The sequence below is a fragment of the Aptenodytes forsteri genome, unplaced genomic scaffold, assembly GCF_000699145.1.
Source record: "Aptenodytes forsteri isolate BGI_AS27 unplaced genomic scaffold, ASM69914v1 Scaffold93, whole genome shotgun sequence".
Classification (NCBI taxonomy): domain Eukaryota; kingdom Metazoa; phylum Chordata; class Aves; order Sphenisciformes; family Spheniscidae; genus Aptenodytes; species Aptenodytes forsteri.
In genome coordinates, this window is record NW_008794665.1 from 5,212,826 (window position 1) to 5,228,327 (window position 15,502).

At 39.1% G+C, this 15,502-nt stretch overlaps 1 protein-coding gene across 1 annotated transcript in view; it reads right to left on the reverse strand.

The window, feature by feature from the left end:
• Nucleotides 1–256: 256 nt before the first annotated feature.
• Nucleotides 257–15,502, reverse strand: part of PPP3CA (protein phosphatase 3 catalytic subunit alpha) — a 122,590-nt gene continuing 107,344 nt past the window's right edge. The window contains exons 10-12 of the mRNA XM_019470575.1: nucleotides 12,646–12,730; nucleotides 7,992–8,089; nucleotides 257–2,007 (exon numbers count right to left, since the gene is read on the reverse strand). Of these exons, the coding sequence (XP_019326120.1) occupies nucleotides 1,814–2,007; nucleotides 7,992–8,089; nucleotides 12,646–12,730 (377 nt within the window). The 3' untranslated portion in view covers nucleotides 257–1,813. The remainder of the gene's footprint in view (nucleotides 2,008–7,991; nucleotides 8,090–12,645; nucleotides 12,731–15,502) is intronic.

A 15,502-nucleotide genomic window follows, 5' to 3' on the forward strand; every position in this document is an offset into this window, starting at 1 on the left:
TCCTACTCATTTTAGTGAAAACCCAACTTTCTAAGCAGAACTTGGGGGAAGTCTGCGGATGTTCAGTAGCCTAAAACAGTTGGGTAGTAAATGCATTTTTTTCTTAGTAAAGAACTGACCTTGAATCGTGAAGCGAGTCATTCTTCTCTTACACCGACGGTCTTCTCCTGTCCAAAGCAAAAGAGAGCAACAAGCACACAAGTGCATGTGCCTGCGTGTGCTTCTGCGACTGAGCCAGCAAGAAAGGGAAGAGTGCTTAAGTTCATGCACATTTTTATTGAGTAGTAATATAAAATGCTTCTTTCATTGTTACAAGTGCATGCTTTGATTGCCAACATTTCGAAGTCAAATTACAAAGGCAAGGCTGTAGGCTGTAGTGAATTACTTGGGCACTTATACAATTGTTAAAAAATATCAATGGACTGTTTTGTTTTGTTTCTTTTTCTTTTAGAATGAACCAGTTGAAACCCGTAACTGATATACAAAGGGAAAAAAGTGAAAAAATTACACATTTTGTGGCACATGACAGAACAGAACAAAATGACTAAACCATTATGACATTAACAGTTATCATGCATTTAGAATTTCACATGTAACTACAAACTTATTTAAATTTCACAAGGTTTGCTAAACATGCTACCCATCTATATGTGCACTGACAAGCTTATGTTAAAAACTTTAAGAATACTTTCCCCTTAGATTTTTCAAAGCTTTTTTTTTTATTACAAAATTTCAAAGGCATTAAGCATTTTTTTTTAAGAGAATATAAAGTTTGCCAGTATACATACATTTCCAGTATAAGTCAGACCACTAAGCGCATTACAGTCCCATACAGGCCTATACAGCCATTTTTTTCTTAAAAAACATGCATAGGCAGATTTTTACAGAATATAGATGCTTTTCACTGCACTTAATATGGTGTCTTGTTCACTATACTTAAAAATGCACCACTCATAAATATTTAAATACAGAAAGCCACAACCAAGACTTGATTTACCAAAAAAACCCAGAAAACCCCCCAAACCAAACCCCCCTAAATATAAACAGCAAAAAAAGATAAATGTCATCATTATTCCAGTTTTTTTTTTTTAAAACAAAGAAAAATATAATTGCTGCCAAATTAGTGAGATAAGTGTTATATTTAAAGAAGGGCATTGAAGCACACTAAAGAAACCTGAGGTAAGCATAATCTGTACAAAATTAAACTGTCTCTCTCTCTCTCTCTCTCTCACTCTCTCTCTCTTTTTTTTTTTGGCATTTTAAACAAATTTCCAACATTCTTTTTTTTTTTCTCTGTATTTTTAAAGACTGCCTAATTTACGTCATAGCCATTGTCTGACAAGAGTAGCAAAACATTATCAATAAATAGTCCTTATTTAGTTTGTACATTTTGTTAAAAATGTTTCGATGTTGTCCATGTTTAGTGCTGCAACTGTAAACGTACAATAGTTAGTAAGAAATTAAACAAAGTTTTCATGTCCAGTAACATAATAAAAGGCCTTTCAGTAACATATCTAGACGTTCCCAATGCAGTAGGAAAACATGTTCATTCCCCTAACTTTGCAGTATATACCAGCATGAGCTTTCATTTTTCTACAAGCGTTTTAAAGGCATATCCAAAGGAGGTGTCTCTCCCCCACCCCCCCTCCCACCAAATTAAAGTTGACGATCTCTTCGTAGATGATTTTTGTAAACTGAATCCAACACCTGGCCCCCAGAGCAAGTAAGCTATTATCAGAGGCAAGAACATCCCACTGCTGATGAGCAGCAACCCCATCGTGCCCTGCAGCTCAACCCCCCTCCCAGACAGTGGTCACTGAATATTGCTGCTATTACTGCCGTTGCTGTCCGTGCCATTAGTCTCTGTGGAGATTGCCTTGTTGATGGAGTTAAGGTTGGCATCGGATGGCACGTCTCTGCGCGGAGGCATTCGCTCATTAATTCGATCTAAGCCTTTGGCCTCTTCGAAGCTAGTGATCTTATGCTGGGGTGAAAATCCTTTGATAGCTAAATAAAGGATTATTAAAAAGTAAAATTAGCAAGGTAAAACTCTCGGCAGCTTTTCCCCCAACTTAGCAATGAGTGCGAAAGTCCTTCTTTGCGAAGGCGGCAATGAGAAGATCTGACAACACGACCGACTCCTTACCGTACTCAGAAAGAGCTGGGGGTTAACCACCACCGCCTCTTGCAACACAACTAATTTTTTCAACAAGATCAACTTCCGATATTTTGTTGTCCACTGGGGTTCAGCTTAAAACGCTAAGAAGCTGACATGAAACTACAGTTTGCAATTAGGAACCATGCTTAGGGCACAGCCATGAGCCGGGGAGTTAGCATTTGTCATCATCACTTACAGCCTTAAAGACATCGTGCCTTGCCGTAACATCCTTAATCAGGCAAAACTGCCATTTGACTTTCAAAGACCAGGGGAAAAAGTGCTGGCCAGTTACAGATGGTGATCATGCGGTGAGGCCAGTTTGCGGGATATACATTAAAGCTATGGGAGATCTGGGGCCACCCTACAACAGGTTGCCTTATGTTCTCAACACAGGCAAGCTGCTTGTTGATCGCTCGGGGCAGTTACCCTCCCCAACACGTCCCTGGACTTCTAGAAAGCAGCTTGAGTCAAACAGCGGTACTGCCGTGCAACATGGACCAGGGATATTGTCATTTTGGCACATTTGTACAATTTAACTTTGGAAACGCACTGACAAAGGACCAAAGTTCCAACTGAACCTGAGGAGTTTCGATCTGCCCTTCAGCAGCGACGTTGACGAGGCCACACCGACCTCAGAAGGCAGCCACAGGCTGGGAAATGTATTTGTAGAGTGTGACTTTTATTTTATTTTCTTTTTTTCTCTCTTTAATTGAAGAGTTGAAGATCTTTAGATTTAAAGCAAAGGAGAAAAAAGCACCGTAGGCAAACAGCAGGTCACAGCTCCGTAGATAATTTGTCATAGCCTTCTGTGTGTTTTTCTCTTATCTGTGCCAAATCAATGCACTGCACTTCCAGAACTGGCGCTTTTGCTATGCCACTATCTTAACATGCCATAGAGCAGAAATGGTGTGTTAGTACCAGGAAATTGCAATCTCCCTGGGGAGAAAATGGTAGGGGAGTTTCAAAGATCAAATTCAATATTCCTTCCGTCCCTTTATCTTCTCTTTACCCCAAAGTACTCCTGCTTTCCCTCCAATATGCAGTCCCGATTCTGGACAAGCTGGTAACTTCTGTTAAAAAGAAAAGTGAACAAACCCCAGAACATCCCTGGTACCAATCTACCATTCCTTGCGTTTTCGGGGGGAGCGAGAAAAGCGTTTTTATGCTGATATTTTTGCCAACCATTCCTGCGAAAACGGATAGATCCTGTTTGCCTCAGGATTTAGTTCCTTAGCCAGTTTCACAAACATTATATTGGAACTTTGTGAAGTGCATGGGTTTTAACACGTTATTATACTTCCACTCAGAAAAACAACAACAACATAATGGTGATTAGTCAAGTGAGCAGGGATGGAGCAGTGAAAACAGAACGGACCCTACAGTGAGTTTTTTCAAGGTTTGGTTTTTTTTTTTTTTTTTTTACTTTATCTTCTACCACAAAAATGAAGATGTCTAACAAGCACCCAGGCCAATCCCTTAAAGCAATAGTTTAACGGATAGCCGTGTTGAAGCTGAAACACTTGCTGTGTCCTGGGGCTTGCCAGTAGCACGGCCCAGTTGTATCATCAGGCCCTGAATCAAACTGCAGAGGGACAATTGAGAAAGGACGAAACATTTTCTCCAACTTTAGCTTCGTCTACGTAGACTAGTCATTAACGACTACGGTTACGGTGTCTAACTAGCGAGGATGGCAAATCAAGAATTAACTTGAAGGGTGCATGTTGCTGGAATGGGGGCACATTCAATCGATTGTGTTTCAAGCAGACACGTTATCGTCTGTAATACTGAGGAAGGTGCTCTGCTGTAGTTGCTGGTCAGACAACGAGTATTAGCAGTTTACATTGAGAGTATACTAAAACACAACACATAGTCACAGAAAATCACAGAAAACAGCCAAACTGTCAACGAGAATGCACACTGCAGATTAGAGATTGCCAATAGGAATAGATAATTCCAACATAAATAGCAGCTTACTCACTGCTATTTAGAAAGCAGTTGTATTTTCTCTTACTTGTTTGTTCTGTAATTTTATTCACTGCTTTACAAAAATCAAAAACAAATTCAACTGGCCAAAAGGGCACATCTTACCAACGGACAGCAATCATCAGATTTTTTTTTTTAACTAAAAAAAAATACCCACAGAAAATTTAAGAGGGGCAAGAACAAAATACAACTGAAGAATTTTGTTTTAAAGGGGAATTCTGAAAATTCATCTTCCAAAACTTTATAATGCTGAATGAATATTGCGCATCTACATTGCAATACGTGATTACTTAGGTTTTAACCGTAGCGTTAAAAATTGCTTAAGGGTTAAATTAGAGGTCTGTCAATAAAGCACCATAGTTTTCAATACTAAAATTTTAGAAATCTTCTGAGGCAGCCAGTCACTTTATATTTGTAGCTAAAATGGTGCTGATGTTAATGGTTGCTCTAATGTAAATATCCAGTGTGTAAACTGCCACTACCAGAAGAAGCAGACATCCTGCAGACAAATGTCTCATGTTGTTTTACTTTTAAAGAGAAACAGAAACATGCTGAACTGTAACAAAAGACCAATAAAAATTTTTTACTAGTGACCTAAAAGAAAGGAAACAAACTGAAGCAAAAAAGAAAAAGGGAAAAAAAAAAACCAACAAAAAGAGAGAATATTTATAAAAAGCTGTGTGTTTTCCTCGACCAGAGATTGCTGAGGATGGTTTGAGGCGGAGACAAGACCCAGCCTCCAGTGCGAAGCTTTTGAACTATGTGTCACAGAGCATTTACGAGCTGCTGCCGAGTTATGTCCCATGAAATCCAAGTCCCCTGATCTCCTCCTGTGGCACTACTCAGTGCTTAGTTCAACATACAGCAATTCCAACATGATTGTAACTTTCAGAAAGAAAAAAACCACAACAGCAGCAACGGAAAAAAAACCAAAAAACATTTTCCCCTTTAAAGCAATTACATTTTGGTTAATACCGAGCCACGATTGTTAGCCCAACACCCACACAATCTGTACAAGCTACAGCAAAATGAATACACCCAGCAGAGCCCTTATCTGTTGTGGCACCAACAGAAAGGGGACTGGCCAATTTACCTTCATCAGCCTCAATAGCCTCAACAGTAGCTGAAGAGAAGAAAGGGGTAGCAAAACGAATGAGAAAAATGAGCAGAGGATTTTAACTCTAAGAACAAGTCAGTGAATAGCAAAGGAGCTACAACACTAATGTTACTGTAAGTGCTGGATTTTGGCAAAACAGACACACAGAGAAATGCTTACACAAAAACAATAACTGGCAGATTGAATTAAGCCATAGTTTGTTTTGAAGCAGAAGTTTCACAAAATGAAAGTTTTTAAAGACACATTTGAGTAGTTTTCTTTTGACTCAAAAGAACTACAAAATGAAAATGTCTTCCATATTGCACATCTGACCCAAAAAGGTCACTGTATAATTCTCCCAGCTTTGAATAAGAGCAGTTTGATTTCCCCTGTCAAAAGAGAATGAAAAATGGCATAAAGCCATCACACAAAATTCATACCACTTACGATGTCAGCTTGAAAAGTATTAGCTGCCAGTACAAGGCAAAAAAGCCACATATACAACTTCTCAGAATGATTTTTTTTCTCTCTCCTGACTGAAAGAAACCTCCCCACAACATGGGACAGAGTTTGCTCAGACAGCTTTGCAATCTCGCCCAGTCTGCTCCATCTGTAAGCGTCCTTTTTGTCAACCCAATGTCTGAAAACAGCATTCTTCTAATATTTTATTTAAATCAATGGACATAGATACAAGACTGAAAGCTGTTGGACCTTCAAAATTGTGAAGCCTGCTCAGAGAGAGAAAAGTTTGTAATGGGGAGGTTGCTGCAGTGTTATGAATACCATGTTACCACTGTTTTGAAACCATTCATTGTTCTTAAAGACATAATTTCATCTGAATGCTACCCATCAGCTTTGGCATGAATTTGTTTCTACAGTCAGAGATTTAGAAGCTGATGCAAATCAGCAAATACAACCCAATATAGCAATGGTACAGCTCAAACATTTAAAAAGAAATTTCAATTTTCAAGAACTTCTCTGGTTTAGAGAATAGCTCAAGAAGCCAAGTTTTTAGGAATTCCTCTCTTCTTTTTTGTCTTATTTTCCCCTATGTAAAAGCTTTTTTTGTCCTCCATAAAACCCAAATAATTTTTTTTTGTAGTTAGGATGTTAAATGTGGATTGAGATTAATACTAAAATATGTATACTATTATCTTGCTGCATGGGGAAATGAGAGGAGCTAACCTGCATGCACCAAGGTAAGCCTATGCCTCTCAAGCTACAGAGCAAGAGAGATGGCAAAAATCAAGGAATGAAACCAATGCAAACTTAAAAGAAAAGGAAACACGATAACTAGGATGAGAAATTAAAATGAATAACCAGATCCAAACCAGCACTGACACATTGGGGGGGGGGGGGGGGGGGGGAGAAGGCAAAACGTATACTTCCACAACAGAACATACTACTACTACTTTCTTTACATATGGTAACATGAACATGTGCTGAACAGAAACGATCTAAACTTCAGATTATTCGGTGAATGGGGTACTACGTGTTAACTAATGCAGAAGCTTGTGTATAGTAATGTTTTACTAAGCCAGTATACTGCAGTATGAGGAGATTTTCCTTTTAGCCATTATAACAAGAACTTTAGGCAATTTTCTCAAATTCATTTCAATTCCTAATATTTTGCCAGGGCAACAATAGCAGTTTCCTTGGACCAAATTTTCTGACAAACATAAAGCAACTATACGGAGAAAAGCCTAAGTGAAGATCACAACCCCATTGAGGAAGGCATCCTGTGGAATCATATTGCAGCATTTTCAAAGCAGAACGTTACTATGATGTCTGTAACACACAAGTCATCAAAAAGAAAAAAGGGAAGCGAAAAAAGGGGAAAAGAAGGTTTACCACTGTATACCTGAATCTTCTACGTAAAAGACACAGTAAAGGGAAAAATACAGAGAAAGAATGCTCCAGGAAGGAAACAGGAAAACAAGAGGCTGAGACTGTGTTAAGGTTATAAAGCATTTCTATTTCTTACATCTACTGCCAACAGAACCTCAATAAGCGAGAGACATTCTTGTGTGCCTGCAATATACTCTACAGCAATACACACAGAAAAAAAGGAGAGCTTACAGCAGTAAATTAAATACTTTACAGCTCCTTATTCCAAAAGGAATATTTCATCAAAGGCAGCCCTACTATAGACTTACAGATTTCCTGTAACAAGAAGCACTTGGTATAAAACTGAACTGACGATCTGTATTGTGTTTGTGTACAAGGCAAATGCGGTGTTTGTAAGAGCTACCCTTCGCTTGGGCTTAAATCAGGGTGATATTGTTCTCATGCTGTCACCTAGAATTGCTAGGAGAGAAAATCTAATTCTAGAGCTATTTTCCATTCTCTATGAGGAAGAACAAATCAGATAAAATCAGAGTTTGAGTGTCATTATCTAAGTGGAACCTTCAGTACTCTGTGTATCAAAGGCTGCTCTTAAAAAAAAACAACCAAAAAGATGCTGTAAACTGTGGAAAGAGAGCACTTCACATGCAATGTTGATCTACCATTCTGAACAGTTGATTTTCAGGGACTTTTTTCCCCCCTCTTTCTTTGAAAATTAGTGGTACATAGTAAGTCTTGAGAAGTGGCCTTACATGAACTGCTCACAAATGCTCCAGTACAACAAACCGCCTGTTTTATTCTGTCCTTTATTTTTTTCTGAGAAGACTGCGGTTACTTTTCTTGGGTTCTGCAGTTGAAAACCAATTGGTTTTTTTACACATAATGACACACACAGGCAAACATGCTTACCGCTTTGCAGTGTTTGTTTTCCTCCAGAGAGCACACCACTGGGCAGCATTCCTGTTGGAGTCAAACCTTTCAGCGTCAGCACACTTTCACTCTCTTCTCTGCAGAAGGAAAAAAACCCCATAAGTAAATAATTGTCTTTTGGTTTTTTTTAAACACAGAACACGTTTTAGACACCTTAACCAAATCATTGCAGGCCAGGTGTAGCTTATCTCCAATCTCCTTACCAGGACAGACTCAATCCGGTGATAACACCAGCACCAGTGCAGTTCCCCTCACTGCTATGTCAGTGGTCCACCTTTGCACCACACCATACATAGACTCCCACCTATAGTGAACACTATAGCCTGCATCTATGAAACAACGTATGACATATGTTTGAATATATATATATGTAAAACCACAAACTTGGTAGGAGGAGGACTAAAGGAGCAGTTATTGCCGACAATACATTTAAGTGTCTTACACCATGTGGTCCAAAATCAACTTAAATTGTTGTTTTGCTTTTGTCTACACTAGCAGTCAGGTGCATGAATTATTAATGTTCATCAACCACTTAAAAAAAAGCAGCTAAAAGCTCATTAAAATTAATATGCACTGCCACCCTTACTAGGACTGTTCTTAATAGTTTTGTATGCTAAAAATGATACTGGATTCAAGAAAAAATGTTTTAGGAAACCTAAATATGTTTTGCCGGTCTTCAAATACATACAGTTTTTAATATATGGCAAGAGGAATACAACAGCTCTATCCAGACAAGCCATTAAATACAGCTTTCTGCGAGCACTGTAATGCTGTCTGTGATGACATACTTTCTCAGCAGCAAAACTGACCCCAATTCTTTAAGAGAAACCTATTTTGAAGTGCTTTACTTTGAAATATATAATGACATTAAGCTAGAGGAAGCAAGCACGAAGACAGAATTTAGTTCCACGTTCACTTGAGGATAATGTGGTTTTGTCTATCAAAACTGCCTCTCAGCAATTCTACTACTTACAATTTGCTTTAGACCTACGTGCCCTGAATTACTCACATATTTCAAACAACTCTTGTTTACCTACTACTTATACTCTCCAAGTTACAAGCCATTATACAGCTTTCTGCGAGCACTGTAATGCTGTCTGTGATGACATACTTTCTCAGCAGCAAAACTGACCCCAATTCTTTAAGAGAAACCTATTTTGAAGTGCTTTACTTTGAAATATATAATGACATTAAGCTAGAGGAAGCAAGCACGAAGACAGAATTTAGTTCCACGTTCACTTGAGGATAATGTGGTTTTGTCTATCAAAACTGCCTCTCAGCAATTCTACTACTTACAATTTGCTTTAGACCTACGTGCCCTGAATTACTCACATATTTCAAACAACTCTTGTTTACCTACTACTTATACTCTCCAAGTTCTATTTTTAGTCTGAAAATGATTCTCCTTGTACACACTTTTGTGTAATAGTCAAAATCAAATTGTGACCGTTTTCCTTGCAAGTTTCCTAAGCAATTAGAACTAATGCAAGAGCCAAATATTTCCAGAATTAACACAGTATTTTCATCATCAAGAGTTACACACCAAAGTTTTTGCTTTCTCTCAATTATTTGCCTCTGCAAGCAAATGCATAATCTGCATTTTCAATTCAGTCCATTTCATCTCCTTTTTTTTTTAATTAAACCACAGTGGCACTTTTAGCTTCACCTTCGTAGGATAAGTTTATTCACTGTATTTTTATTATCTTTAAACTGCATATTCCCAAGAAACCTCTGTATCACAAATTTTGAGATTTTTTAGCCTTCAGTGTTCCTTATTTTCTATTTGATGTCCTTTACTTCCATTTTAAAAAAAAGAAAATAAACTGATTAAATATTTTATTATTAAACTGCCTTTTTCTCAACCCACGAGTTTTCTCACTTTCACTCTTCCGATTCTCTCCCCCATCCCACCGGGGGGGTGGGGGGAGTGAGCGAGAGGCTGTGTGGTGCTCAGTTGCCAGCTGGGGTTAAACTACAACAACCTCCCTCCTGTCTAAATATATCCAAAGAAAAGTCAGACTTGAGAAACAAAGTCGGAGAGAGGCTACGACAGGGAATCGTGAGGTCTTTCACTGAGCTTAAGCTAATCTTTCTATGACGGCTATTCTCAGCAAACCTCATTTATAACCTTTGAAACTCAATACAACACTATTTTGATATCTAATTTTGAGACTAAAGTGGCTGAAATGATCTCAGTTTTACATTCAGGTTACATCCTCGAGGACAGTGGCCACTCCAGCTCAGAGAAGAGATGGTCAGCTAAGTCCTTTGAAGGTGGTCAGATCAGGTGCTGATCATTCGGAAATGCTTTTCAAAAATTAGTGAAATAAATTGCATAAAACAGCAATGAATGACTCAAACAGGAACTTCAAAGGTTTCTGAAATAGGTTGGTTTAGATGATGGTGCCACCACAGTCTTTGCGGGGTTACAGACAATTATCAGACACTCGTGTGTTACATGTGGATTGTGCTGGCAAGACAGAAAAAATAAGCCAGGCTTTTCTATAGGAACAGTATTTGCAAGATTAACCTCATGTAAATTTTGCTGTCTAGAAGCCTGGCATCTAGCTGAGGAGAATCAAAAGAGAATCTTCCCAGCAAAAGAGAAGAAGAGGTACTCCTGGGGGGGCAATGATGGCTAGGATGAACCGTCACTCATCCCCCGGAAGACTGGTCAGCAAAACTGCCCATTGGAGGTACCTGTTTATTTGCCGACTACGCCTCTGACCACAGTAAGGATGCGCTGTATTTGCTGGTTAAAGCTAAGGGAGAACAAACATACTCTTCATCTTCAGTCCTTCTGCAAAGTTTTAAGATCCATCAGTAACCAAGAACTGTAAAAGGCTCAGCAGCTTCAGTGAGTGAACCACTGGCTTCTCCTCTACCAGATACAGTCCATTGTGGTCTTCTGGAGATGTTGGGATGCACACGGTAGGGGTAAAAAATTGTCTCATGAACAACTCTGAGATGAATTTGACCACTTTCCAGGGAACGATCAAGACTGATTTCCATCAGTCCCTCAAAATGTTGATTTTCGTGAAATAATTTAAGAGGGCTCAAAGTTTCAAACGGTGCTAAAACCCTAAGCTATGAGGCTTACGCACATCACTTTAAACAGGGCACATGCAAGAATTACGCTGTACCCTTCTTCCACCCCTGAAACCAGTGGAAGGCTCCTGCCCCACAGTTCCCTTTGAAAAAGTCTTTGACATATAGGTGATGTCAATCATCTGCAAGTTATCAAAACCCAAATATATCAGCTGAGTATCCAATTTCAGGCCTTTCTGTACATTTAACTCCAGGTTTCCGTTAAATTAATCCTGTATTTCAAAAGGTGCTCTGCAACAAAATACAGCGGATCCAGAAGCTGCAGTTCAAGGTTTCAGGTTTCCCAAACTTTGTTTGCTCAACTATCATCAGAGAAAAATAGCCATGCTGTTTTATGAAGGTGGTGGCAATGTCAGCTCCAGGCTCTCTGCCAGACTTCGTACAGGGGAGCAGGTGGAAACATTTGATTGCTCCTCTGTCTTGTTTAGGGAAAAGGCATGATGCCAACTTTTCTTTTTTTACGGGTACCACTTTGAAGTAGCTTGTGCATCACTAGTAATTCACATATAACACTTTGGGAAGCCCAGGTACAAAGTCCTCCATCTCAGTATGCTACTTAAAGCTGTGCTGCTGCAGTCTGCAACATGTGGGTCAACTGCTGTGTCCGTGCAAAGCTGCACTGACAACCTGCCCACTGCTTGCACGCTGCAGAAGAGTCTCAAATCAAGCAAGTTTGAGAGTTTCATCTGAAATTGAATGTATTCTTCAAGTAACTTTTTATCTCCTTTTTTTATACCAATCGTACAATCATACCAATATATTTTTTTAAAATGCCTTGATTTTGCACTAACCATAATAGCCATAAACTGACTACAGCAGAGCAACATACAATTTCCTGAAAAAAAAAAATCCCTCTGCTGAAAGGGAGGGAGAACTGTATTTTCTATATTTAGAATTCAGCACATCACAGTACAGCATGTTTTCTCTTCTGCTCAGAGACATCAAATGGAGAGTTCTAAACATTGGGTAGCAATTAGCTACTCACGTTCATGTGTTTGGGGGAGTGCAGCCCAAGGTAACGAGCTGCTGTTGTCTGCACAATGATTTCCTGGATTTTTAGTTAAATGACCCTAATGCTTTCATCTTCAATCATCTTTACTCATGGCTATAGCAACAATTGTGGGTGACAAAATGGGACAGTTGGCTTCCTTTTTAATGAGACATGATGTGGCACATACCCTCTCTCCACAGTTAACTCTTGCCTCACAGTGGCTAAGAGTTAATTAGTACACCTGGTGAGCAAAAGTCTTTAAAAAAAGGGTAATTGCAATTTTTGTTGCTGATGTCTTTTGTTTGTTTGTCTGTTTTACGTTCAGCAAAAGCCCTGAGGAAGAAGATTATTCAGAGCCATAATAAACAGCAATATTGTATAAATAAAACAATCTTTAAAAGGTTCCAGTAAAACTCAGTTGGGTGGTATATTAAAATAGCAAATTTGCTGTTTGATTAACAGTAGAGTGCTCTAAGTAATCATTCAAAGATGTCCTTTAACATTAAAAAGATCTGAAACAGCAAAAAACCTTACCTTAACACTGAGAAAACTCTAGCCATTTTTCCTATTGCTCTTATCTTGTTCCTTATAACCTCCTTTCGAGCAGCAGCTGTTGCTCCTAGGGAAAATACATTTAAAACAGTTACAGGGGTTTGTAAACAATACATCCCTATTCTGAACTCTAAATACAAGAAACACCATATTAATGCCACGGTTTGCCAAACTAAGCCACATTTGTAGTCAAAACTGAAAACACTTTTTTTTTTGTTATTTACAGCTCAAGGCTGGTCACTTTTGAACAATTTAGTTATTAGTATCTTCAGAGATGTGATCCTTTTCCTGCTACACATTAAAGCTGCATGTTTTTCCATCAATGTATACTAATTTTCCATTTCAAAAACATTTTCAGAGACCACACTCTTTAAAAAACAAGTTTCTTAGAAAATAGTCAAAATGCCAGAAAGATATTCAACATGAGCAGTGCCCAAACCATTAAAAAAAAAAAAAGCTAAAAAAAAAGTTAAACAACAATGGAGTTAAAATCTATTTCATGATCTTATCATTTTAAGTGAAAAACAATCACTTTTCACTTAATTTTCTAAAAAAAGTGATTGGGTTAAGCTTAAGGCCAAGAGGGTCCAGTCAGGGTTTTCCCACCCCTAGTTAAAAAGTATTTAAATGGTTATAAAACCTAAAGGCAGAGTCCTGAAAACCAGCATGAAATGGTAGGGATTGTGTCGGCTGGCAGTGGTTAAGAGAGTTCCATAGATGCAACTTTATTCTCATCGTTGCTATGGCCTGCTCAAAATTACGATTACTTTGAAATTTGTGAACTCACACAATAATCTGCCTAAAAAAAAAAATATGCTGGAACAGAGACTACAGTTTGACTAAGTTTGCATGTGTACTTGTTACTTGGATGTCATCAAAACCTAGAATATTATCTGTGCATCCAAGAGAGAACCACCTGAATGAGAAAAGCAAATAGTACTAAGTTATCAGAACGAGGAATTTCTTTTAATAAGGACCCCTCACGTCCCCAAGAAAATGCCATGTTATACTAAGTAAACCAGTCTCACTTAATTATCACAATCGTAACCACATACACCATGAAGATTTCTCCCAAAGGTTTCTGAACGAAAGGTAACCTTGGCTCGTATGGATGCTGCCTGGCAACTCCTGCCTCGGAGGTTCAAAAGCGCAACCTGAAAAGCACTACGTCAAGGTAACGCTTCCTTCTTTGCTGCTCCAGAATTCAAGGACAAAAATGAAAATTTCTATTTTCAATTGCTAGCAAATCGATCCATTTTATAAAGTGGAGTCCATCATGGAAGCTAAAATAGCAGAAAGGGCCAAAAATGAGGGAGTTGGTTATGGCAGCCGAGGGGACAGTCCCGGGGAGCCAAGGCAGTGGACCAAGGCATTGCCGAATGTGGGTGATGGATGCAAGAGGTGAAAAGCTGCAGAAGACAGCCACAAGGCCTTGCTGTGCAGACCTTCCTTCGCTGTACTGTGAGCACAAAGTGACTTCAGCCAAACAGGCTCATAATGAAACGCTGAACTCAACGGCAAAAGTCCCATCTGCTTCAGCGGCGCCAGCGTTTCACAGGCTGCTCCTGCTCCGTGTGGTCCCAGCTGCTCCGGGCAGTGCTGGAGAGGTCCAGCGCTGCCACGCAGGAGATTTGCTGGGTACTTCTCAGAGCCGCTTCTGTGATAATTCTCAGTTTCAGTTTTCTCCACGCATCTCTGCTGATGGCAGCCCCGTGGCTCTACTATCAGGCACTGTCACCTTTCCTACTGCAGATTTCTCAATTACAATTAAACTCTAACAGTTTGAGACTACAGCTGGAAACCCAAGCATTGCTTCATGTTATTACTAGATCACTAGGTGGCCTGGCTGATACCCTGACATTTTAGAAAAGGTGAAAAGGATGTCCACTTTTTTTCCTGCGCTTGAATTTCAAAACAAGTAGCCATCCTTTGCAAAAAAACTTTCAAAACTGAAAATAAACTCAACTCTCAAATCCTAGAGCTGTTCAAAAGAAAGCTAAGCAACCATAGGAACAAACATCACAGATAACGACATAAAAACTCAGGATGAATCTCACTGCAACTTTTAACATTGTGGTCAAGATCAAGTTTAACCCCAAACAGTACAAGGGGTGAGTTTGATAAAGTGGAAGCTCAATAGCCATGAACAGGGAATCCTGCAGAGCTGCTTGTGGGGTCGTGTGTGCCTGACCAGCCCGTGTACAAACGGGTCCACACGAGCCACCTCCTGCGTGCCCACAGCTATTACAATCTGCGTGCTCAAATGTTGATAACTGTATGCTTACGTACTGGGATATGTTCGTACATCTGCTGAGGAGCGTAAACTAGATGTCTTACAATCACGCATGCTACTTTTGCATGCATCCATCTTTTGGGGCAGCTATTAAATGCATGATTTCCAGGCATTTCTAACTGTCCTCCTAGGCTGTCTTGAAATTATGAGCCTGTATCTTGAAGTTCAAACTGAAAGAAACTATGCTTAGAATGATGGCTTTCAAATCTCCCACATATAGAGATAAAAATATAAAGAAAAGATATAAAAAATATAAAGATATAAAGTCTTAGGCATAAATGTCTAATTCTAGACAATAAAGAGTGGGAGAAACAGCTGTAATTCAGCTGTAACTGAATTAAATATAATATATTCGTAACAGCTTAATGAAAAATTTAAATTAAACAGCAATGATTCAGTTGGGTTCTTCAGGAAATACAGGGGGTACAGTCCTGCCTCAGTTACTACTATCTCACTGAATTGTACTCTCAAGATACGAGACATGGTTTTCATCCTTTTTCACCCTGAAAGCACTTAAACATAATTTGTCTCCCCCCCCCCCCCATC